At 50.5% G+C, this 25,100-nt stretch overlaps 6 protein-coding genes across 6 annotated transcripts; 3 read left to right on the top strand and 3 right to left on the bottom strand.

Annotated features, from left to right (window-relative positions):
- Positions 1–291: 291 nt before the first annotated feature.
- Positions 292–1,489, bottom strand: HER10_EVM0005224 (uncharacterized protein; the record flags this gene model as incomplete). Its single annotated transcript, XM_035474846.1, has 3 exons — positions 292–1,017; positions 1,097–1,381; positions 1,448–1,489. The coding sequence occupies 3 exons, from the start codon at positions 1,487–1,489 to the stop codon at positions 292–294; spliced, it is 1,053 nt and encodes a 350-aa protein (XP_035337190.1).
- A 1,212-nt stretch (positions 1,490–2,701) lies between these two features.
- On the bottom strand, positions 2,702–4,438 carry HER10_EVM0004416 (hexose carrier protein; the record flags this gene model as incomplete). The annotated part of the gene is made up of 4 exons (XM_035474064.1): positions 2,702–3,145; positions 3,266–3,377; positions 3,426–3,865; positions 3,941–4,438. The coding sequence occupies 4 exons, from the start codon at positions 4,436–4,438 to the stop codon at positions 2,702–2,704; spliced, it is 1,494 nt and encodes a 497-aa protein (XP_035337122.1).
- A 2,063-nt stretch (positions 4,439–6,501) lies between these two features.
- Positions 6,502–7,839, bottom strand: HER10_EVM0002986 (uncharacterized protein; the record flags this gene model as incomplete). Its single annotated transcript, XM_035472677.1, has 4 exons — positions 6,502–6,873; positions 6,936–7,316; positions 7,396–7,670; positions 7,791–7,839. 4 exons carry the CDS (start codon positions 7,837–7,839, stop codon positions 6,502–6,504), a joined length of 1,077 nt encoding a protein of 358 aa, XP_035337015.1.
- An 850-nt stretch (positions 7,840–8,689) lies between these two features.
- On the top strand, positions 8,690–11,250 carry HER10_EVM0012041 (uncharacterized protein; the record flags this gene model as incomplete). The annotated part of the gene is made up of 7 exons (XM_035481445.1): positions 8,690–8,833; positions 8,931–8,945; positions 9,096–9,251; positions 9,327–9,874; positions 9,941–10,601; positions 10,686–10,881; positions 10,983–11,250. The coding sequence occupies exons 1-7, from the start codon at positions 8,797–8,799 to the stop codon at positions 11,248–11,250; spliced, it is 1,881 nt and encodes a 626-aa protein (XP_035337758.1). The 5' UTR covers positions 8,690–8,796.
- A 1,397-nt stretch (positions 11,251–12,647) lies between these two features.
- Positions 12,648–13,871, top strand: HER10_EVM0001710 (glycoside hydrolase family 93; the record flags this gene model as incomplete). Its single annotated transcript, XM_035471449.1, has 2 exons — positions 12,648–13,210; positions 13,277–13,871. 2 exons carry the CDS (start codon positions 12,648–12,650, stop codon positions 13,869–13,871), a joined length of 1,158 nt encoding a protein of 385 aa, XP_035336923.1.
- Positions 13,872–15,700: 1,829 nt separating this feature from the next.
- On the top strand, positions 15,701–16,141 carry HER10_EVM0006009 (uncharacterized protein; the record flags this gene model as incomplete). Its single annotated transcript, XM_035475607.1, has 1 exon — positions 15,701–16,141. The coding sequence occupies one exon, from the start codon at positions 15,701–15,703 to the stop codon at positions 16,067–16,069; it is 369 nt and encodes a 122-aa protein (XP_035337249.1). The 3' UTR covers positions 16,070–16,141.
- Between the last annotated feature and the right edge of the window lie 8,959 nt (positions 16,142–25,100).

The following is a 25,100-nucleotide window of genomic DNA, read 5'->3' as shown; positions in this document are numbered from 1 at the left end:
GAGTTCAAGTGGTCGGAGCGGTCGGCGCAAGCCGGATCCTAGTTGAGGGCGGAAAATACGTACTCCCGTGTTGTGGTAGAAAGTGAGGCACTGTTCGGTCGGCTGGTTTTCAACAGTGACTGGTATTCGCTGACTTGAACCCCATTACTGAAGATCTTGTCTTCAGAGTACGCTCGATTCCTCGTCACTTTCTTTGAGTTGATTGCGGTGCGTGAGAATTCGAGTTGTCAGTTCAATTGGAGCATGCATTGCAATTGGGTTGTTCTAATCACATAAGGCCCAAATATCCCTCTAGATACGCTCTCCCTTTTCGTTGAATCGTTGTACTTCTCCCGTGAGAAGAGCATCTTGCAATGCCCGACCAATCTCCATAACCTTGACACCTTTCTCAAGAGGCAGCGGAACAGGCTTGTTCCTGAGAACCGACTCCGTAAACTCATTCGCCTCCAGCGCGAACGCGTCCTCGAAGCGCTGCCAGTACTCGGGCTGCACCTCGTTGCGGATACCGAGCTTATCTGCGACAACGACATTATTGGCCCTCGGCACGACATTCACCGAGACTTTGCCCTCGGTGCCCGTGATCTCGGTACACACGTCATGACCGTGGGCCTGCGTGCGAGAGCAGTAAAAGTAGGCAATCTTGCCGCCCCAGAACTCGACGACGCCGACTCCGTTGTCGACGTCGTTCATCTGCGCGAGCTCCGGGTGGTGCTGCAGCGTGCCCGTCGCCCAGCACGACTTTGGAATTGGGTCCGAGAGGTACCAGAGCGAGAGGTCAATGTCGTGGATGGCGCAGTCGACGAAGATGCCGCCGTTGCGCGGGGCGTAGCGCACGAAGAAGCCGGTATTGTCGAGGAGGTCGCACGTGTTGGAGCGGACGATGAAGGGGCTTCCGATGGCCTTGTTGTCGAAGATCTTGGTGGCGGCGTCACGGTAGGAGGCGTCGAAGCGGCGGGAGAAGCCGGCCATGACTTTGAGGTCTGGACGGGCTTTGGCGGCGTCGACGCAGGCTGCGATCTAATACGGCGGAGAGAGGTTAGCTCAAGGTCTGCGAATCGTGCCTACAAGATGGGAGTGGGATTGGTGATGGTCGTACCTCATCCATCTTCGTACTCAAGGGCTTCTCACACAACACGTGGAGACCCTTCTTGATAGCTGCTAATGTTTGGCTTGCATGAACATCGGTGCTGGTGGAGATCCACACAGCTTGAAGCCCCGGATGGGAGAGCATCTCCTCGTACGAGCCGTACACTGTGACGTTGAACTCCTTATATTCCTCAAAAGAGCGCGCCCACTCCAGCTCGTGGGCTTCGGTGCTACAAACTGCCACTACAGAGGCTCTCGGGACGCGGTAGATGAGGTTCTGAACATGGCGACGACCCTATGTTTGTTGTCAGCCGGGGCTTGTCCTTAATTCGTGTCATTGTCACGAATGGGAATTTCTGACCATTCGTCCTAGTCCTGCTACTGCAATTCTGAGAGGTTCCATAGCTACTGATCTGTTGCGAGTGCGTAGAATTTCGGGTGTTTCGTTGGCGAAGGTCTGGCAAGTTGACTTCTTAATGGTACAATTAAGTCTCTGGACTTCATCTTTGCAGATGCCATTCTATTTATCCTCCAAGAATCTATTGCCATCTACTGCTCACGGCAAGAGCAATATGAATTCCGTCGAGAACCCATCAGAAAACATTTCGAGATGCCTTTGCGACGCATCAAGGCAAATGACTTCGCGTAGATATTTCCTCTCCTGACGAAAAGAGAGAATGATACGCGACCACAACGCTCGGTGGTGCATAAGGTGCGAGGGCCCCAACTCCCCCGCATCAAGGGACTACCTTTATCCACGCCGTCTGAGGAAGACTGATGGGATGAATGAGCGGGTTATCTGGGGAAATGGTCCAGTTGAATCCCCTCGATGGGTCAGTCTGGTCTGTCAGCCAGCGTGTAAGTCGTTGGAGTTCCTTCGGCCATTACTCGGTGCAGCCGCTGCCTCCCCCGCGTACGGGGATGCATGATGGATGTGTGGAGGAGATTGGGGTGAGGAGGGGAAAAGAACAGGCCGGTTGTCGATCAGTCCAAGACCATCGCCGACGCCTACCAAAATAGGTAATTTTGTCTTTGTCCACTAGCGAAAGCGAAGTCTCGCCAGAAAGTGTAGCGTTTCAGGAACGACCCAATGACGAGGGGCGAAATATAAGCGGCGTCTGGTGGATTGCAGTCGGGTATCTGCCGGATTGTGAGTGCCGTGTCTACTCTGTCCTTGGTCGGTTCCTTCAAGTTCCTACGGCTGAAAGAAAGACCTCTCGAGGTTGTGCCTCGATTCGAGTCAGTTGATGTGTTTCTGAAATGTATGTATGTGCTATTCTCGGTCAGGAACCCGCTTCCTGCCAAGACCACAGAAGGGTCAAATGGCTCGGTGTTGACGTAGCCAGCCCTTCCGCCGGCAACCCAAGAACGCCATATGAGTGTTATGACCATCTATCGGAATTTTCCGACGGTAGTCCTACAGGTAATCCACGGATCATTCATGATGAGTGTAAATCACTTCGGGAAATGCTTGTGAGTTTGAAGTGGTATCTTGATATTCATATCCCATAGCCCGTAATCGTACTGATAAATGTACAAAGGTGATCAAAACGAAAGCCTGCCTACAGTAATGCCATGAAAAACGCCTCCCGCAACTAGATGCTGCTATGCTTGATCAAACAGAGTACTTAGCTCCCTCCACCCCAGCACCGGTCTGCGGTTGCGCACGCTGGGCGAGGATCTGCTGCCGGATAATATCCTTCTCCTCCTGCGCAGAAGTATCCTTGAAGACCTCGTCCATCTGCTCCAGCGTCCTGCCCTTGGTCTCGGGGACGAGAAAGAAGGCCCAGACGGAGGAGAGGAAGCACCAGGCTCCAAAGAAGACGTAAGTCCCAAACCCGAGCTTGTCCATCATTGGCGGGGTCGCAACGCCGACGATGAAGTTGAAAAGCCACACGGTCGCGGTAGCCAGGGCAACACCCTTGGAGCGGTGTGAGTTGGGATAGACTTCTGCGGGAAGGGCCCAGCCCAGAGGGGAGTAGGAGACTCCGTAAAGGAGAACGAAGAGGAAGGCCATGGCAACGGCGGCCCATCCCGCAGCGGTATTGGCGCTCCAGTTCTTGGAATATACACCTGTGAGGATTGCCATGATGCCCCATGAGGTGCCGCCGCCCAATCCACCGAAGATTGCCAGCGGTCTGCGTCCCACTTTGTCGATGACGAAAAAGCATACGCACACGGCGACGAGCTGTAGGACGTTGAATACACCGGACATGACGAGCGCCATCTCCTCCGACTGTCCGAGAGACTGGAATAAGGTCGGGGCGTAGTATATAAACGCGTTTATTCCGCTTAATTGTTGGAATACGGCCACGCCGACGGCGACCGCCGTACGACGCCAGAGACGCGGGGAGAAGAGGTCCAGCCAACCAGCGAGTTCGAGCCTCAGGCCACGTTTTCCGGGGTGGTACTTCTCCTGCATGATCTTCTGCACTTCGACCTCACTGATGATGCCACGGTGCTCAGCCTGAATGCGGTGGTCGTCGGCGGGCAGTCGGCGGAGGCGGACGAGGGAGTCGAGAGCTTCCTGGGGCCTGTTGACGAGGGCGAGCCAACGAGGAGAATAGGGGTAGAAGAGGATGCCGATGCCGAGGCCGGTCGCGCAGACCATCTGGAGACCGAGAGGGAGACGGAAGGCGATCTCTCCGGTCATGTGACGGGTTCCGTAGGTAATGAAGAAGGAGACGACGACCCCGAGGACGATGGAGACAGATTCGAGCACGAGAAGAGTACCTCGAAGGTTAGGTGGTGCAATTTCGGAAATGTAGATTGGAGAACCCTGTCATCGAGATTCATTAGCCCGTGTTCGTTCTCACTATGAGACAAGACGGATTCAAGAGAGACTTCAACTCACCATTGCAAGTGTTCCGACGCCGATACCACCGATAGTCCGGCCAGTGACCAAAACTCCATAATTCGGCGCAGCGGTCTGCATGATAGCACCAATGTTGAAGATGACCACAACGGCCGCTAGCGCCCTCTTACGGGAAATTTTGTCGGCCAGCGTAGGCATGAACAAACACCCGAGGAACGCACCAAACTCGAGCATGCCCGTCATGAAGCCCTTGCCGAAGGGTGTTGCGGCTTGTGGGAAGACATCGTGGAATTGCTTCATGACGTTGATGATGGAGATAACGCCCTGGTCGTAGCCAAAGGAGAAGCCACCGAGCGAAGCCAGGAGAGCGGCGCCGCCGACGTAGGGAGAATCGGCGAGGCCGCGGAAGCCACTGCGGCCGTAGGATACATCTTCGGCGGGGTTGAGGTTGATTTCGACATTGTCGATGAAGTCCTCGACGTGTTCAGGGTTGTCGAGGCTTTTGGCTTTTTTCAGGGAGTCTGAGCTGGTCGCCATGGCTGCGATCTGATGGGTGTTAATGTGTGCTCTAGGGAGGAATGAGGATGAGACCACGGGGATGAGGCAATCACAGCCGCGGAAGGTAGTATTTGAGAATGGATGATGGGGTCAGAATGGGACGAAGATCAGAAGTCAGCTGAGACGAAGAGGCTCTTATATACTAAATATGTTTCTGGGGGCTTGGTGTTGAGGACTAGGTAGATGGACTACCAACGGGTAGCGCAGTGTTAGACCGGGACACGACAAGAACCGGATTTCTGGGGAACCCCATCCGTTTACAGACTAGGGGGGCGTCTACAATGTTGCGTGAGTGACTGAGGGCGTCGAGGGTTCGTGCCAGGACTCTCTGTCAATTTCCCGGCGACGACAGACTGCGGGCAGCATTAACGCTCTCCACCGGCAGAGTGGAACACACGGCCCTCAGGTTGCATCTCTCCCCCACGGGGAAAGGTGGAGTCTCTCTCCATGTTGTGTAAACCTTCGAGGCCTTTCGCGGCGAAGGGCATGGGGAGGAGGGTAACGGTGGGTGGTGTGGGTGACTAGCACGCACTCGAGGCTTCGGTCTGGACGTGGTGAGCAAAGAAGGCAAACAGTGGGCTGAGAGTCAGGACCAAGACCATCATCAAAGACAGCGAATATCTCATTGGTTAGGCCTGGGCTTGGACTGCCTGCGGGCTGCGGCTGGGCGTCATGACAGCGGTCTTTTGGCCGAAGGTTTTCCTTTTCAGGAACCCGTCGGCGATGAGGCCTTGCCCGCCCCCCTCAGCTGCCCCGCGACGCTAATGTCCATTCTTAGTATAGTGCTATATTCTGACTTTCTGAGACACAAAAGGAGCCTGGACAAGGGTGCTTGGTTGGCTGGAGTCGGGGAATCGGGCGCTGAGTCGAAGAGACTTTGCCAAGGGGGATCAATAATGGTCCGTCGAGCACCAACCAATGTTGTGGACTTGATGCCAACTTGGAGGATACTGAATTGAAGCGTTTGGTTGTCCTTAATCGACTTGCTATGACGACATGGGCTCCATCTTGCCAAATGTGTCTTTTTGCTAGGGCCGGGGTTAGTCGGGATACAATCCCGCGCCCGTCGAGAGAATCCGGAGCCTCTTGCACCCCCTGGTTACACCCTTGGGGTTCATCGGTCTGCTTTAGGTCATTGGAGGAGGTGATCACCCTTACTGACTACATAACCCGCGGGATTCGATTTCCGACAACACGCATACCAACGGGAACTCTTAAGGAAGGGTTCATCCCCCAGCATTTCTATGGGCTATGAATGCGCTGAGAAGATTCTATGAGGCGACTTGGTCAACTTGCGACAAAGATCAACCAAACGTGAGTTTTGCTAGGAGTGAGTTGCCCTATTGGAGAATCCCGCGGGTTTCTGTCCAATGCGGCGGTGTCAGACATCACCAACAACAAATCAGGGAATTTCAGGCACGCGGGTGCCAAGGACAATCCCTACTCCGATCCCGCTCGCTCCCGAATAAGTAATTTCCTGACTTGCTGCTTTCGATTTCGTAGGCCTTCCAACGTGGAATCATGGGTAGATAATCTGTTCGAGTTACCATTGGTAGACATGGGCGATGATGGGGTCGACCGGGGCTTTAAAGATGGATCATTCGGCCAGACGCAAACCAGCTGAGAGTTCAGGCTCTCACCAATTGACGTTCATTTGCTTACTGACAAGGGAATCTGAAACTACGTCATTCATTAACCCGGGCGCATTTGATTGTGGATTGCGATACTGCAATCAGATGAAGACCAAAGAAGTAGATCGAAGCCGAGTCAATTATGAACCCACTGGCCCCGTGACCACGGAACCCCCCCGAATTCATGACAAGGGCGAGATAATGACGAAGAACCGCATCGTTTTTACTATCAAACGTGTCTAATTTGAGCACACATGCCCCCACGCGACTATGAACATGCAAGGTCTTGAAACATCGTCAATTCGTCAAGGTAAAGTAGCTCTAATGTCGTCACCAAACATCAACGCGCCTACGTTCCCATCTACTACATAAGACGCGCGATTCTATGCTCATGTTACTCCATCTCGATCTCTACAGCTTAGCACTATCAATGCGCTTGCCTGACTCGTCGAAATCAATCTTCTTTCCAGTGATCAAACTCTCCTGCAGCGCGCAACCAATCTTGACGGCGTTGACAGCACCGGCAAGCTTCATGGGCGGCTCGGTGTTGTTCAAGCAGCACGCTGTGAACTCGTTTGCCTCGGTGATGAAGGCCTCGCGGAAGCGGCCATAGTAGTCGGGAGGGATCTCGCGACGGATACCTGTGGGCTCGTAGAGGTTGACGAGGTTCAGCTGGGGCTGTGTGTTGACGGCGACCTTGCCACTTGTGCCAAAGATTTCGGTCGTGTCTTCTTGGCCCGCGGCCATCATGCGGGAGCAGAAGAGCTGGGCAATCTTTCCACCCTGTAGTTACATGTGGTTAGCTTGAATTAACTACAGTGTCTAGGGACAATTGGTGAACTTACGTAGAACTCGACAACAGCAACAGCGTTATCTCTATCGTTGTGCTTCCTCAAACCCTCTTGCACAGCTGTGATGCCGATAGCAGACACACTCTTCACAACGCTGTCTTCTCCAAAGAACCAAAGCGCCAGGTCAATATCGTGGATAGAGCAGTCGACAAAGATGCCACCACTGAACTCGGCATAGTCGACGAAGAAGCCGGAGGGGTCGAGCTTATCACAGGTCTGTGAGCGGAAGACGGAGGGCGCACCAATGTCGCCGCGAGCCACTCGTGTGAAGGCATCTCGGTAGGATGCGTCGAACCGGCGTGAGAAGCCGCAGATGACCTTTTGGCTGGGGTTCTTGATTAGGGACTTTTCGTACGCCGTGACGACGGATTGTGACTGTGAGAGACGGAAGTTAGTCTCTCGACTCTGCTATTTCCAAGGGGCAGCATGGAGTGAACGTCAAGTATTAACGTACAATATCGACGCTTGTGCTGAGAGGCTTCTCGCACAGAACGTGTAGACCCTTCTCGATGGCCTTGATAGCCTGCTCGGCGTGTACTGTGGTAGCGCTGGCGACGATCACGGCTTGAAGAGTTGACTCCTTGCGCAACATCTCGTCGTAGTCGAGGTACGTCCGCAGAGGACCAAACTCTGCGACAGCAGCATCGAGTTCAGCCTGTACCGGCGAGCTGACGGCGATGAGATCGGCCTTTGGTGTCAGGGTCGCAAAGTGTCTGGCGTGTCGCAGACCTGTTTAATCCAGTTGTGGTCAGTTTATGTTGGAGTCGCTCGAGCTCAGCAGTAGAGCTTGCTTTTTCGCTGAGGTAGCTATGAGAGCTACCCCTCGGCGGAATGAGGGGCGAGACATACCCATGCGCCCGAGTCCGGCGACGGCAACGTTGAGCTTTTCTCCAGCCATTTTGTTTTAATTGCAAAAGTTTTAATGAAAGATGTGTTTTGGGGGCTCGAGAGAGTCAATTGAGTTTCAATTCTCGCAATCCGTCAAGGTACACGTACGGGTAAGAGGTAGAGAGACCACAGCAATACAGCCCAGCTTTCAACCTCGAGGAGCTTTGGGTGAATACGGTCTCTTTTATCATCGGCGGCTCTTGCTCTTCTTGGTTTCTTCAGGAAAGTCTCCAGCAAGCCAAATGGACACGTTCTGAACGACTCGCCCCAAGACACCGAACGCCATCCCAACGCCGGCGGGCAAGAGTCTCGTAGAGTCCTCCAACACCTTCGAAACTCGGCATCTCTATCGGCGCCTCTTACCAGATACGGCAATCCACAACTCTCGTCCCCAGATTTAGATCGCGTCCCCAGAGTTGGCGGCAACTTTGTGGGGGAAGAGGGCTTGGTGGTGCGGGGTAGATTAAACACATAAGACCGGTTGGTCCTATTTTCTATGAAGAGTTACACCGCATGTTTTTGGTTATTTGTCTTGTGTACTCTCCGAAGACCGAGGGCGCTTGATGCACGTTCATCTTTGCGGATTAGAGCTGTTTGTTTGCGCCGACCACGTTTCACGGGACCGGACGGATGCATCGGCGAAGCCAAGTTTCTCCACACTTCTCAGATTACTTCTTCCAGCAAGCGTCGCCGATGCTCCGCTTCTTTCTTTCATCCTCTTCCTCTTCGTCCGCCTATTCTAGCCGCCGCCGACGGTTTCGACTCCCCACAGCTTCTGAATCACGGGCCACAAGGCAGGCGAGACTTGCCCTTCCGAGTTCGAAGAGGGAAACGACATAATATCCCCATCCCACCGGCCGGCGACGACAAGCAGGTGTCACTTTGTCAGATCAATCTGAGGAGGACCAGCAAGCTGTAGCCGTGGTCAATCTGCGTCAGCAGTGCCCCGCGCTCATCCCCGCGGGAGATGCCAAGCGCCACGAAGCCATGCGCAAGATGCAAAGGTATGTGCCCGGGCGCGCGCGTGCGCGTGTCTCCATACCCTCGTGACCTTGTTCAGGGTCCCACTGGTCTGACGTCAACTTATCTGGGGTAAAACAGAGCGACATGAGAAGTGTAAGTTGCATAGAGTTTTATTATCTGAAGCTGCGTTGCCGGGGTCGAGACTGGGGTTATGATTCTCAGTCGGAAACGATCACAGTCTGCCAACCTTTGGCAAGCCATCTGAAGTCTATCTGGGTATCTGACAATGATTCGACACTTTAGGCGATGACCAGCAACCCCGTTGTAGTAGATGCGAGAAGCGCAACGTTGAGTGCTTTCGTCCTGAACGACGACCTTCCTTCCGCCAGGGTTCTACTGCCAACTATGACGGGACCTTCTCCCGGGAGCAGCGCTGGGTGAACAGTCGACCTCGAGCTTGTAAGTCTTAGCCACCTAGAAGAGAATTGCCCTGGGGCGATGCCATCGATCTCGACATTCTGACTGGCGTATAAGTCCGATTCGACAGTCGAGCGCCGAACAGCACTCCTGCACCGACCCAGGAGAAGGACATCAGCAACGACTCTCCCGCCAGTCATGAGCCATCGTTACCAGATACTCGGGTTGCTACGAGTGCCAGCTTACACGAAACTGTTCGAAATCTTCCCGAGGAACCGGCGCTCGTGAACCATGATAGAGGTGTCGAAGACATTCTACCACCGCCAATACCGACGCCTTCTAAACGTCGAAGAACCGAGCCTGCGCCGCAAGATGGTGGGCACTTCTTTCCTGCTTCGCCAGCAGGGTCAGGAGCATCGGGTGCTTCTCCCTGGTCAAATGCAGCTTTGTCAACTGGGAGAGTGCGATTGAGAGAAGATGAAGTATCGATACACAGTCCTCATACCGTACCTCAAAGCGTCGACCACTTTTCTCCTTCCGCCGGGAGTTATCACACCACGAACCAAGATCATGATCTCGTCGGGAGTATACCAAACGCTCCACTACCCGAGGGCATCCAAGAAGCTTGTCTACTACGATATTTTGTAGAAGAGCTATCTCAATGGGTTACGTGCCACACAGTTGCAAGAGCACACAAGAAAGTACAATAGTTAACCTTTTCTCGCGTGTAGTTCGACCTCTGCGACGAAGAGAGGCACTTCCAGCTCGTCGTTGTAAGGCGCGCACGCTCGTGCCAGCCCCTACGCGACGCCATCTTCGCCGTCGCAGCACGCCATCTATGTCGACATCCCAAGTTCCGGTCAGAGCCAGGGGGCGGTGGCGTCGTTGTCTACCAGCGCCAGCTTCTCCCTGACCTGACGCCGCAGAGTGCCTTCGAGTATATGCTCCGTTGCATACCCGCACTGCACGAGGTCTCAAGCACGCAGGACGAGGAGTACCGCGAGAACCTGGCCGCCGCAGCGCTTATTCTTCGCCAGTTCGAGGAGATGGATCCCGAAGAATCCCAAAGCGCGCCGAGTTCAGATTTTGGGACCGCGAACGGGGACGGGAACGGGACGAGTTATGGCAACGCGAATAGCAATGTCAACTTTATCGATATCACAAAGGCAATTTTGAGGGCCGCTCCGTCATCGCGATGGTCTGGACTTTTGAGCGCTGTGTACTGGGTAGCGGTGAGGCAGGAGATTTACTTTGCGCTCACGCTGGGGCGATCACCTCAGATCACGGCAAGGCCGGATCAGGGCCGTGAAGTGTCGTTTGCCAATCGGTTGATATGGTTTATGTCGGAGGTGGCCAAATGGAAGATGGGAGACAGGATTGAAGGGGAATGGGGTAAGCTTTTCACTTATGCTTCCGTGGTAGACCCCAAAATGTCTGAGCTCTACTCAATCACGATAACTGACGTAAGCCATCCAGAGAGACTGAAAGTTGAAGAGGGTATTCTTGCAGTCGAATGTACACGGCAGTTTATACCCATATTGCAGAGGCCAGCGGACAGGTCTCAGGGCGAAATATTCCCCTTGGTCTGGTACGGCTCTGATGTGGAAGTTACTGCGCTACAGCATTTCATCTTGGCTAGGATGATTCTCCTAGCCGAAGATCCTAGCCTACAGTACGCAGACGCCCCCTACTTCCCAACATAAATAGCTGCACTATGCTTCTATGACTCCTTCATGATTTTCGAGGATTATGCTGACAAGTTTGGGCTTTCAGTGGACAAGTCTCCAATAGGCGAGCGCATCGAGAGGCCGAACATCAAGTCCGAGAAATGACATTAGAGCTATGTGGTCTAGCTATGCATCATCTGAGAGCACCGCCAAACTTGACCACAGCAGGTATAGGGATCATGTTATACGGGGACTATTTCAACGACCAGTGGGAGAGAGCGGCATTGGTTGGAGTGCTGGAAGAGTGGAAGAGCCATCACGCTTGGCCTGTGAGAAAGGGGTACCAAGCACTCGGTGCGGACTATGTCCCATGAATGTTACATTCAAGAAACCTCTGTACGTCCATCGTACACAGAGACAGTGACTGTATTGGTCAAGTAATTCTATGATACCTATATCGAATGAGTGAACGGTAGGCCGAATTCGGCGTCCTACTTGTCTCATAGGTAGTTTAGCTGCATGAAAGCATCTATTCCAAGGTTGAATTTTGCGTTGGATTGGTACTTCCGCGCCATTGACATCAAAATACGGGCGAGACTTTTCCTCGCTGCTGGAAACGACATGGACAGTCCTTATTGATCAGATAGAATTCGAAAGTTGAGCCAGCCATGGCTCAGGCTTTCAATGTCAGTGATCTTCCCCTAGCGCATTCGTAAAGTTGCGGATCAAGCCAAGACAATAGTTTGAGGGCAATAAAGACTGGCTACATCGATTATTCGACCGGGTAAGCCCGAAAGATCTGCAATGCGCTGTTAGACCCAGACATCAGTTGAGGTACATAAGGTATGCGACTTCCACAAGGGTGTTGACGATCGATGTGTTGACGATGCTTGGTGCCTGGCCGAAGGAAAGCTGCCAGCAACCAACTGCGCGGCGTTGTCCCGATACCTCGGCTCAAGAGTCTTGTTACCCCGGTCCGGACGTACCTACTCCTGTGGTGTGACGGGCATCGCATGATCCCAAGGGCGGCATCGCGAGGTTACGCCATTTGCGGGTCTGATTGCCAATTGGGCCCGAAGAGACATGTTTAAACGAATTTCTACCAAACGCTTCATAAAACCTTAGGCCTTGGAAAGTTGTAGTTCAAGAACCCAAACTGTCAGTTGCACGTGTACTCCATACTTGTGAAGTCTTTCAATTTTGCTGATCCCCGGCCGGATCCGAAGAAGAGCCAACCTCATTGGCGCGCGTCTTTAAGCTTCGGCAATCACCCATCAACATGGCTGGGATATCCCCACACAAATCCCCAGATCTCAACGGCAATGAACTAAGACGCGGGGAATGTAACACTGCCCTCGGCGAGCTTTTGACCGATGTGACGGCCTTTCTATGAGGTCACATTGCTGTCTGCGAAAACAAAACACACCATACGCGCCAATGATCACGGTGTCGGACCTGCATGTGCTGTCAGCTAACCCCAACGCGGCCACTCTACCGTCTTGGGGGTGGATTCCCATCACTCGTTTACGAGTCACGAAATCAAGGAAAGCTTTCTTCCGAGCTTGCGAAGCTATTGATGATGATCAGGTTGACATTGTCTTGGCGTTGACATCGTATCCCCTCTCTCGAAGCTCAATGGCGGCGGCGTATATAATACCCCGCTGCTCGAGCAATGCCGGCTCTCGTCGTCCCTCAAGGCACCTGACTCTCTCGCCGTCGGCCTCATCATCTCTCCCATTTTCCACGAGATCAGTGTTCGGAAAATCACATCATGAAGTTCCTCGGAGCCGCCGTTGCTGGCATTGCCAGTCTGCTCTCCTACCAGGCTGTCGCGAGCCCTGTCCCAACCCCAGTCGAGGCCCGTCAAGCTACCGGAACCATTTCGAACAATGTCATCTTCTCCCCGCCATCAAACGCCGGCTGGGTCGACCCCCGCGTGCTGTACGCCCGCACCATCCAGCTGGACTCTGGTGACCTGATCGCCACCTGGGAGAACTACTCTCCCGAGCCTCCCATCGTCTACTTCCCCGTCTACCGCTCTCAAGACGGTGGAGCCACCTGGGCTGAGATCGGCCGTGTTCAGGACACCGTCAACGGCTGGGGTCTGCGCTACCAGCCCTTCCTCTACGAGCTCCCGGAGGCTTTCGCTGGCTATCCCGCCGGCACTATCCTGCTCGCTGGCAACAGCATCCCGACGGATTTGAGCTTGACCAAGATCGATGTCTACGTCAGCACCGATGGCGGTGCCAACTGGGAGTTCCTCAGCAGTGTCGCCAGCGGAGGCGAGGCCCTGCCCAATAACGGCCTGACTCCCGTGTGGGAGCCTCACTTCTTGTAAGTCTATTTCCCGCTTTACGGACATAACTTGTGATCTTCGCTGACCAATCCTTCCCTACGCAGGCTCTACAACGGCGAGCTCATCATCTACTACGCCGACCAGCGCGACACGAAGTACGGCCAGAAGCTGTCCCACCAGACCACCACCGACCTCAAGACCTGGAGCGCCATCGTTGACGATGTCCACGATGACAACGCCTACGAGGCACGCCCTGGCATGCCCGTCATCGCCAAGCTGCCCAACGACGACTTCATCTTCGCCTACGAGGTCTGCGGTACCGATGGCTGCCGCGTGCACTACCGCCTCACCGCCGACCCGCTCAACATTCTCGCCGCTCCCAGCATCTCGCTTATCTCCACCTCCGGCACCCGCCCCGTCAGCTCGCCTTACGTCGTCTGGTCCCCCGTCGGCGGTGTCAATGGTACCATCGTGCTTAGCGGCGGCAGCCAGTCGAATATCTTCGTCAACCGAGCTCTGGGTGATGCTAGTGCTTGGGTGGAGTATGCTGTTCCCCAGCCTAACGCTTACTCTCGTGCTCTGGCGGTGCTTGATGATGGTAGCAAGTTGGCTATTATTGGTGGTGGAAGATTGCCTCCTAGCAGCACCAACCAGGTCAGCATTAGTGTTGTTGACCTAAACAATCTGCTTGGATTGTAGATACATGTAGCCAAGGGCTTATGCTAGTAATAAAATGAGAAAGTCATAAAAACTGTCAGTGCCTTTTCAAACGTCTGTATCAAGACGCTATATCTTTGAGATATTATCCTCACTTCATTGGGCGTACAGTAGCACATGCAACGATTAGATACTTAGCTATGCGTCAATACCCAATTCGAATGACACAGGACACCATCAGGCATTTTTGTAGTACAGCATGTCTTAGTGGCTCAGCCACGACGTGCATGCAGGACACGTCAATCTCTACCAATCGCGGCTGCATCAGGTGTCGAGGTCTGCCCAAAGTGTGGCTGGACAACAAGCAATTTGCCTGCGAAGATCCCTTCAAAACAGCGGCATGCCCAACCAGTCTTCTCCGGAGCCTGATGTTCTTAATCCATCTAAAGGAGCGCTGCCTCAGTACAGCAACTTTCAACCGCTACCCATACAACCGTGGCTTACCAACCTTTGCACATCCCAAGATGTCGATTGGCTTCACATTTGGCAGTTTGGGAGACATTCTACAGCTTTGCCAGATTGGTATTGCCGCCAGCAAAGCGTTAAGTCATACCGGCGGCAGCGTTTCTAATTACAAGGACTTACGAGACGACCTCGATCGATTCGTACAAATCCTGCAAAATGTAAGTGGAAAAATCATGAACAGACACAAGGGCTTTCGAGTATATTAGTAGTAGTAGTAGTAGTATTTAACATCATCAGGGACAGCGGCCGCAGCCGCGATTAACCAGAGCGCCCTTTTAAGTATATAATATACTATACCGCCTCTATAGATATATAATAAATTAAATAATTTATTAATATATACTTTTTTCCTTATACCTAAGCTAAACTATTACTAATTTAACCTCTTTAATTTTAAAAAATACGCTAATGTTACGGCCAGCTAGTCGTAGTGAGTATGTTAGCAGAAGTTGAGGCTGCGATAACTAAGTAAACAGTGTCGTAGTCGTGGATAGCTTCCCTGAAGCTATGTCTGTAAATCGTAAGGTGGGTAAGGCTTCGGTGATCAATCGTAGTCTTGTCAGAAGGGGTTCTCAGTGAAGATAGCTGAAAGCGATCGTAAGATCTGATACTAAGTTGATTGCTGAAGAAGCTATGGAAGTCTGTCCTTGTGCCCGGCTCAAGTCCACACTATATACAAGTCTCGTTCCTGAACATATTCTTTGTCCGTATGTTTACCCAACGGTTCCCGTGTTCTGAACATACGGGTTCCGTATCGTGAAAGGACGGACCCCGTATCTCGAACGTACGGAGTTCCTTATCTCTTATCGTCACGTGACTTGTCCCATAGTTCTTCCGTCCCGAGAGGAGTCGCCCTGAGTTCGTGTTCCCGCATATATGGTGTGGTAGCCGCCGTAGGTCCTGTGGGGCAGGCCCTGGCCTTGTCATGCGTGTTGGGTCGTAACATCAGCTCCTCTCAAAGGTCTAGTCCTCTAGGCCTATAAGTAGGTCCCTTGTTCCCAGGTTGGGGAATCATCAAGCTTGCCTTTCTAGCGCAATGTGCTGACACGATGTCAGGTCGTGTTGAAAAACGTTCTTTGAAAAACACTATCTCGAAACTTCGGTCGGCTTGTGACGACGTGTTTGATCGTTTTGGTTCTAGCGACGTTATGCCCTGCACTCGGTGTTTTCGCGCCAAACGTCCATGTCGGATGGCTGATGGCGCCAAAACGTGCCAAGGCTGCAAAAACCTGAAGCGTTCTTGCGATGGTCTCGTTGTGGCATCGAGTCGTTCGTGCTTCCGCCGTTGTTCCGGTTTCTTAGGCTGACTATTTCGTAGTGCAACGGCTGAGTGACCAGCGTCAAGAATGGAAGAGAAGGAGGAGCAGGCTAGCGACGCCTTGCTCGATCTTCATGAAAAACTGGCTCGGATACAGTCAGAGGTTGCTGAGGCAGCGGGCCGTCTTGCTCGTATCCGGGCGATCCGAAAGAAAGTGAAGGAGAGGCATGTGGAAACTTTTGCTCGTGGTATGCAGGAGTTGGAAGAAGAGGATGGTGTTCTTCCTGCGCTGGATGCTCACGAGCGGTGGGTCGTGAGCGATCTCCAGGCTGCTGGCGTTTCTAATGATGCCGACTGGCCTTCTTTCGGGATTGGCGACGAGTTCGCGTCCCTGGGGCCGTTGGTGTCGTCTTCTGGTAATCCTCGAGAAGCTGTCGAGAGTTCTGGAGGTTCGTGACGGGTTCCCATGTGTTTTCCTCGTGTCCGTAGTTTTTCCATTTGATTAAGAATTCTTTTGTTTCGTTCCTGACTCTATGGTCGATGATTTTTCGACTTCGTATTCTGGTTCATTGGGTTCCACGATGATGCAATCTTCTGTGTGTGAGCCCTTAGGTGCTGGTTCGAGAAGTGAAATGTGAAAGACTGGATGACACTTCATCGTGTCTGGTAGTCTCAACTTGTAGTTGACGTTTGAGACTTTCTGAATGATTTCGAAAGGTCCGAGCTTTTTGTAGTCCAGTTTGTCGCTTGGTCGTTTTGTTTTGATGTTGCGGCGAAGGAGGTAGGCGCTATCTCCTCTTCCAAGGTTGGTCCTCCAATCCTTGATCTATTCGCGTTTTTCTTCATGCGTTGACGTACAAGCTCGAGATCCAAAGATGCTTTCTTCTGGATTTCTTTGAGTTTTGCCACGCTGGCCACTGCTTTAACAGCTTGTGGTCCTTGTCGTGCTTCTCCGTACACTGTTGGCTGATATCCGTAGTTCAAGTAGAACGGGATTCTCTTGTGCTTTCGCCAACTGCACTGTTGTATGCGAATTGGGCCATTGGTAACAATGTTACCCAGTTGTTCTGATCGTAGTTCACATAACAACGGAGGTATGTCTCGAGAATCTGGTTGATTCTTTCTGTCTGTCCATCGGTCTGCGGGTGGAAAGAGGTTGACAGTTTGTGATCTGTACAAGTTGCGAGATCAGGGATCTCCAAAACTTTGAAGTAAACAGAGAGCCTCTGTCAGAGATAATTTCCTTCGGCGTACCGTGGTTGGCAACAACGATTTTGAGGAACGTGTACGCTAACCTCTGCGCTGCTGGCCTCTTTGTAAGGTATAAAGTGGGCGAACTTGGTGAGTCGATCGACTATAACCAAGATGCTGTCGTACCATACGTTCGTGAGTGGTTCTTTGGACTTTGGTAGTTTGACGATAAAGTCCCATGAGATTGATTGCCATGCTTCCGTTGGTGGTTGCAATGGTTGCAGCTCGCCATAGGGCTTGTGCGGGCTGTTCTTGCTTTTCTTGCAGGTCGCACAGTCCTTAATTGCTTCCGCAATTTCTGCGCGTGTGGCGGATTTGTCGTAGTGCTGGCGAATCCGTTTCCACGTTTTGGTAACTCCTTGGTGACCGTGTGCAGGTGCACTGTGAATTTCCATGATGAGCTCAGGGGTCATCCTTCCAGTCGGGCTGGTACTGATCCTTCTGGCTATCATAAGAAGCTTCGTAGTTGGTACAAGGCTACCGTCTTCTTCTTGTTTGAGGATAACCTGTGTCTCCTCGGGGACCGTGACTTCGTGGTCGGGTCTTCTGCTGAGAGCGTCTGCTCTGCTGTTTTCTGAACCTTTCCGATAAATGATTCGGAAGTTGTATTCAGATAGGAACTCGCTCCATCTGACTTGTCGTTTGTTCAGGTTCTTGTTTGTCGAAGTTCGCGAGATTCTTGTGGTCTGTGTAGACTGTGACTTCATGCTTGGTTCCGGATAACTGTGGTCTCCATTCTCGAAATGCTTCGATGATGGCCATCAGTTCTTTGTCGGATTTGCCAATTCAATTCTGCTCCGTGAAATGCTTTGGAGTAGAAACAACATGGGTGAAGCTCTTGTTCGTCTCGTTGTCCCAAGACCGCTCCCATGGCGAAGTCTGAGGCGTCAGTCTCGACTTCAAAGGGCTTCCGGGGGTCTGGAATTCTGGTAACTGGTTCCGAGACGACCATATTTTTGACCTTGGTGAATGCTTCTTCGCACTTGGGATCCCAAATGAATGGGGCATCCTTTCGTGTCAAGTTGTTGAGAGGTCTGACGATGTTGGCATAGTCCCTGAGAAATCGTCGATAGAAGTTGACGAATCCCAAGAATCCTTGTACGTCCTTGACGTTCTGCGGTGTAGGCCAGTCCCGACTGCTTCCACCTTTGATGCTTGCATGTGGATTTGTCCTGGCGTGATGGTGTATCCGAGGAAGTCTACCTTCTGTACGTGAAACTCGCACTTGGAGGGTTCGGCGTACAGTTTGGCATCCTGGAGTTTCTGAAATACCATGTGGACATGCTCCTTGTGTGTTTCGAGGTCGGGAGAGAAGATGAGAACATCATCAATGTAGACAACAACAAAGATGTCAACGAACTCCCGGAGTACGTGGTTGACCATCGTTTGAAAGGTTGCCGGAGCATTGGTAAGTCCGAAGGGCATGACGAGGTACTCGAAGAGTCCTCTGCGAGTCCGAAATGCCGTCTTCCACTCGTCTCCTTCCTTGATTCGAATCTGGTTGAATGCTTCCTTGAGATCTATCGCGGTGAACCAGTTGGCTCCGTGAAGTAGGTCTCTGAGCTCAGTGATGAGGTAAAGGATAGCAATTCTTCTTCGTGATTTCGTTGAGTTTCCTGTAGTCGATAACTGGTCTCGATTTTCCTCCTTTCTTTGGTACGAAGAATAAGGGAATCCTGCGGGGATTTCGAAGGTCGAATATGTCCTTTTCGAGCTTCTCGTCGATGTACTCGTCGAGATAGTCTTGTTCTTCTTGATTCATAGGGTATATTGATAGAACCGGGTTGCGTTCCTTCTTTGAGTTCGATTTCCATATCCCAGCTGCTGTGTTCTGGTAACCCTGTTTCTTCAGGTTCCATGAATAGTTTCGTGTATATCCGGTACCTCGGGTATAGTCTGGAGTCGTTGCGATCCTCGATCGTCGGTACCGGGTGCGAACATCCTGTCGTCTTCTATCGTCCTGATGAAGGCTATGTATCGTGTTTGTTCTTGTTCTTCAGGTGTTGCTTGAAATCCGTTTGAACCCTTTTTCTTAGGTCGTTCAGTGACTGGATTTTCCCATAGGACCTGGCCAGTGGTCCAATCTATCCGTGGGTTGTGTTTTCGTAACCACGAGATTCCTAGGATGACGTCGATGTCTCCAATCTCCGTGATGTCGTACTGTAGTTGTTCTTGTTGATCGTTGATATATGTCGAAAGGTGTACGGTCTCTCGATTGACATATCCGTCATCATAGTCAACTCTTTCTCCTTCTACCGTTTGTAGTTTGTATGGATTGTCCTTCCATACCCATGGTAGGTCGAGTTTGTTCATTACTCTTGGTGATATGAAACTTCCTGTGCGCCGCTGTCGATTATAGCGCGCAGTCTGTGTCCGTGTATTTCGAGTTTGACCCATAGGTGTGCGTCGTTGCACTGTCTGGTTGCACATAGGAACTTGTCTTCGATTTTCGCCTTTCGTCGTTCCTTTGCGATTGGCCTTCCTAGTTTTTTGACAGTCTGTTTCTCAGTCGTGCTTCTTGTTCAATTTGTTCCTCTCGTTCCCTCCAGGCTTGGGATTTGGGAACGTAGTGGATCTGACAATGGTCGTGTCTACATTCGTCCCATTCCATGTCGTTGCTGTTCTGGCATCGCATAGGAAAGCATGGGTCTGGTTCGAATGTTGCCTTGTCGAGTCCATTGAAGTATGTGAGCGTCCAGTTCGGTAGTTGGTCGTCGACGTAGACGTCCTTGATAGGTCGGTCGTCGCGTCTTCGGGGTAGAAGCGACTTTCTTGGGTGAGAGATGCCAGAGACACTTATCGTCGAGGCATTCTGCCCAAAATAATTCTTCGTGGAATGCGTCCTTGGTGTTGAGCAAGGAGCCATCTCCTTTGACTAGTGGTGTCATAGGTACTTCCTTAGGTTGACTAGTTCCGTGGAACTGTACTGTCTGGTCGTCTTCGTACGGATCAATGTTCTTACACCGTGGTTCTTCGGGTTCCTCATCAGAGCTGGTGTCGTCCACACTAGGATAGAATCCATGGTCGATCTCCGTCTGAGCACGTCGTCGAGCGACGTCGCGAGGTTCGTCCGAATCATAGGTGATTCTTCGTCGAAGGTGTGGCTGCTGGAGCCGATCTCAAGTTCGTCCTTCTTGAGTCGAAAGTCTACCTTTCCATTCTTGATTTCGAAGTCAAGATTGGGCCTCTTGATTACTTGATTTTGTCTTCGCGTTCTAGGTTCTTGAGTTGTTCTTTGACCTTGCGAATGAATTTTTGTTTCCGTCGTCTCGTCGCATCACACAGATGGATTTGGTCGGGATGTCGTCCGATGGGGTCCCTTCTTCCTAAGGGATTGTTTCTTGTTGTTTCGTCGTGCCATGTGGACGAGATTACCCATGATTTCTTCTGTGTCGGGGCCTCTCTTCGAATTTGAGGAGTTGCTCCTTGTACTTGCCTGAAGTCTTTGCATGATTCTTTCTTCAAGGAGATGAAGGGTATCCTTCATGATGGGGTCTGTCTTGGCCTTCTCTTCTATATTCTGGCAGATTTGAGAGAGTATGGCGACACATTCGATGTTGTTATCCTCGAGGGTGAGAGGTCGGTAGATGGGTATCTCTTCTTCTTTGGTTGCCACCGCTAGGGTCTTGACAGGTGGTGGGGTGGTGTCGTATCCGGGTCGTTCGTTGTTCTTGGGTTTTTTAGGGTACCATCCGGTTTGTTCCTTACTGTCTTGGTGAATAAGGCAGTTGTCGTCGTAGCAAGCCGTCCATGAGAGTTGTGCGTGGGGAATTTCCTTGCTCGCGATATTGGCTCGTTTTTCTGGAACGGGTTGGTGTTGGATGCGTTTGGGTTGTCGGCAGTCTCTAGCCATGTGTCCTGGCTTGTCGCAGTTGTAGCATTTGAAGTCCTTCCTGGGGCGGTTGTCTTCTCTCTTGGCGACACTGAGATCCATGGGACCGTCATGTTGTCCGTAGGCAGTGCTTTGTCGGTTGTTGTTCCAGTTGTTGCGAGGTCGCTGGTTCGCCTGGAAACTGCGTTGAGGTTGCCATTGGTACTTGCGTCCGGTGTTAGGTCGTTCCTTCCTTTCCTTCTTGCGTTCATAGAGTCGGTTGTCAATTCTGATGGCGAGTTCTCCGTACTGAAGGAAGTCTTCTGGTCTGTCGAGCTTGACCAGCTCGTCCTTGACTTCGTCCTTCAGTCCTTGGTAGAACATGAACATTTTGGTGTCGTCAGTGAGGTCCAGTTGGGCACTGAGACGTCTGAATTCGGCGGAATATTCCTTTGCCGATTTGGTTTGTCGTAGCTGCGCTAGGTCGCGTTCAGCTTGTCGTTTCTCGTCAGGGTCCTGGAATAGGGACCTGAGAGCTTCTTCGAATCCATTGAAGTTACTGTAGATGTCGCGTACTTCAGTAGAGCACTCGTCAAGAGTTTCTTTGCTGAGATATTCTTCCTGGATAGGTTCAAACCACTTGAGGGCTCGTCCCCTGAGGAAGCTGGCGGCGTGCACAACTTTCTCGGTTTCGCTGGTGAAGTCTCCGTGATGGAAGTTCTGATAGTTTTGACTTGAATCAGAAATCCCTTGAGAGTACCTGCCGTCATAGGTGATGGGTGCGCTGAGTTTGAGTTTCTGTCGTCCTCCCTGGATGGGGTACCAATGATGTTGGCAGCGGCTCGGAGAGTGTTGACCTCTCCTGAAGCGCCTGAACATTGGTACTTGCTTCTTGTTCTCTGAGTCGGATGACTTCGTTCTCCAGGTCCTGAATGCGCTGAGGCCATTCCCGAACTGCTGGATCATGATCTTGAGGTTTTGGAGCTCATTCGCGGTTTCGTTGTACATGGTCTGTACCTTGGCGATGTCTGCGTCTCCTTTCTTGACTCTCTCGCGGAGTCGATCAGGTCTTTTTGAGGGTGACCTCATCGTCGGAGTCGACGTTCATAGAGCTGTCTCCATTTCCTCGGCCAGGCTTCGAACAGGTTGCTTGGAAGAGGCTGAAGAGCCCGGGGTAGGAGATTTGGCTGAGGCGCGGGACGACATCGTTCGTACTGTTTAGTTAGTTTTTCGTAGAGTGAACTTACTGAACAGGAGCAATCAAAGTGTTACGGCCAGCTAGTCGTAGTGAGTATGTTAGCAGAAGTTGAGGCTGCGATAACTAAGTAAACAGTGTCGTAGTCGTGGATAGCTTCCCTGAAGCTATGTCTGTAAATCGTAAGGTGGGTAAGGCTTCGGTGATCAATCGTAGTCTTGTCAGAAGGGGTTCTCAGTGAAGATAGCTGAAAGCGATCGTAAGATCTGATACTAAGTTGATTGCTGAAGAAGCTATGGAAGTCTGTCCTTGTGCCCGGCTCAAGTCCACACTATATACAAGTCTCGTTCCTGAACATATTCTTTGTCCGTATGTTTACCCAACGGTTCCCGTGTTCTGAACATACGGGTTCCGTATCGTGAAAGGACGGACCCCGTATCTCGAACGTACGGAGTTCCTTATCTCTTATCGTCACGTGACTTGTCCCATAGTTCTTCCGTCCCGAGAGGAGTCGCCCTGAGTTCGTGTTCCCGCATATATGGTGTGGTAGCCGCCGTAGGTCCTGTGGGGCAGGCCCTGGCCTTGTCATGCGTGTTGGGTCGTAACAGCTAATAAAGGTCCTTAACTTTATAAAAACGAACGATTTTTAATAACTTTATATTACTTATTTATAATACTTAGTAATAAAAAAATCTTCTTTATATAAACGAAAACGCTTATAAAAATATTTTTATATTTTCTTATATTATTCTAAATTATTTAGAATTCTAAGTATAAAAAGGAGTAAAATAAAATTATAATTTAAAAATCGTTAATAAGTATATAATAAAACTTAAAAGGAACTATCTCAGGCTTTTTATCCTTTTATAAAAATAAGCTTTATGATAATATATTATTTATTTAAACTTTTAAATATTACTAAATCTTTAATTAGAGCGTTCTAATAAGCTTTAATTTAGCTTATTAAGAATAATAAAAACCTAGGCTATTTTAATTATTAATAATTAACTATTATACTTAAATTTAATAATTTTTAAAATAATATATTATATAAATTAATATAAATTTCTATTTATAATTATATTAAAAATTATTTTTATAATAAAAGTATTTATAATAAAAATAAAAATAACCGTAATTAAAATAAGCTATAAAAAAGTAATATAATAATAAATAAAATAAGTTTAGTTTTAAAAAGTAATAGAGGGCTATAATAATTCTAATATACCTAAACTTAAGCTTCTACTTAAACTCATTTTACTATTATTAATAATAATTATAGGCTCGTACCCGGGCTATTTTTATTATTCTAACGTAAGAGGCTAGTAGCAGAGGGTATAATAGCGCAAGGGCTACGCCTTGTTTGGCAAGTCTGTCAGCTAATTCATTTCCAGGAATCCCAGTGTGCCCGGGCGGGGCTTTCGAGTATGCCGGAAGCACTTGCACTACTGTGGGACGTCTAACCTCTTGACATAGGTCGTTGCAACATATCAAGAACGAGAACACCCCAAACAGTTATCAGGAATCAATTTCCTGATCCAATCAGTCTGCCGAGATTGCGCGTCAGACCTACAAGAAGCTCTGGATTATTTTCAAACGAAGTACGGACCGTCTTTTAGTGGCCAGGAGCATCGACTGAACCCAAGGACCATCGGTAAAAAGATGGGATATGCTTTCAAAGAAAAGGAGCGACTTCAAAAGCTACGAGAAAAGCTATCATGGGCCACCCACAGTTTAACTCTTCTATTGGTCACTTACAATCGGTATAACATCCATATCCTTGCTTGCCACTTCTCAAATCTTAAGGAATCTAGTCGGTCCACACAATGGTACATATACTCACAAGACCTTGTAGCAATGCAGTTCGCGTCAACAATTCTACATTGGAGAAGCGATACCAAGAGGTGCTTTCAAAGGTGCAAGACATATCCGAAGATATCGAGCGACAGAATGTACGGCTTTCGGAACAGCATGCCAGTATCAAAGTCCTGATAACCACGTCGGCTACTGCGAGTGATCACTTGAAATCGAAAGCAACACAAGATCAGAAGTTGGTGCAGCAAATCAGCAACAATACTTCAAGTGTACAGGAACTCTCCGCCGTGGTTGAAACTACCATGAAGCTTCTCGTGGAGAAACGTGAGAATGAAATAAGCACAAGATCTTACAGTGGCCCAGGCCGAGCCTCCAAGTCTCACCTACTCTTTGAAGATCCATTTGGCTCCGTAATCGAGATTCCAATGGAGTGGATGTTTTGTTGGGAGGTAAATTTCAATCACTGAAAGGACCCAGAAGTTCAATGCTGACTAGACAAGCATTTCAAAATTGCGATCAATAATCGATTTGAGTATCAATTAGGCCATCAAAAGGTTCTTAGGGGCGAGTACGTATTGGAAGACGATATCAGCGGACAAGAAGTCACTTCATTAAGTCAAACCCCCCACTTCCCGGCATCCCCCTGTTTCTGGCACCCACAAAAACGCGAAAATCCACCACAACGCAATGCCCACCCCCAACCTCCTTTTATCACAACATTTTCAATTCGAGTCCAAATGGGCTCATTTTTTGCACATACCTTCTTCTATATCTAATGCCTCAATATACCGAAGATCAGCTTCGTCAGGCTCTCGAGGACATCTCAAACGGCAAGAGTCAAAAGAGAGCCTCATTGGAGTATGGGATACCACGATCAACCCTCCAACTACGTCTCCAAGGTGGTCAGACTAGGAAAGTGGCTTTTGCTGACTGGCAGAGGCTGTCTCCTGACCAGGAGAGGCTGGCACAATGGGTTCGCATTCAGGCTTCGCTGGGCCTCGCACCAACGCACCAACAGGTGAAGGAATTCGCAGAGCGAGTTCTGGCTGCTGCTGGGGATACCAAACCATTAGGAAAAGGCTGGATCTATGCCTTCGTGAGAAGGAACCCTATCATTAAGGTTCAGAGAAGTCGTTCCATCGATTCTAGACGCGTTAATGGGGCATCTACTGAGGTCATTAGGAACTGGTTTAAGTTCCTTGCTATCCCTGAGATCAAGGACATCAAACCAGCCAACAGATATAATATGGATGAGACTGGCATCCTCGAGGGTCAGGGAGCTAATGGGTTAGTGCTGGGCATGGCTGAGACGACGTCTGTTCGCAAGAAACAACCTGGGTCGAGGGCATGGGTCTCTATCATTGAGTGTATCTCAGCCTTGGGTAGGGCACTTCGTCCTCTTATCATTTTCAAGGG

The sequence above is a fragment of the Colletotrichum scovillei genome (genome assembly GCF_011075155.1).
Source record: "Colletotrichum scovillei strain TJNH1 chromosome Unknown Contig00002, whole genome shotgun sequence".
NCBI lineage: Eukaryota > Fungi > Ascomycota > Sordariomycetes > Glomerellales > Glomerellaceae > Colletotrichum > Colletotrichum scovillei.
This window is presented reverse-complemented; position numbering and strand designations above follow the sequence as displayed.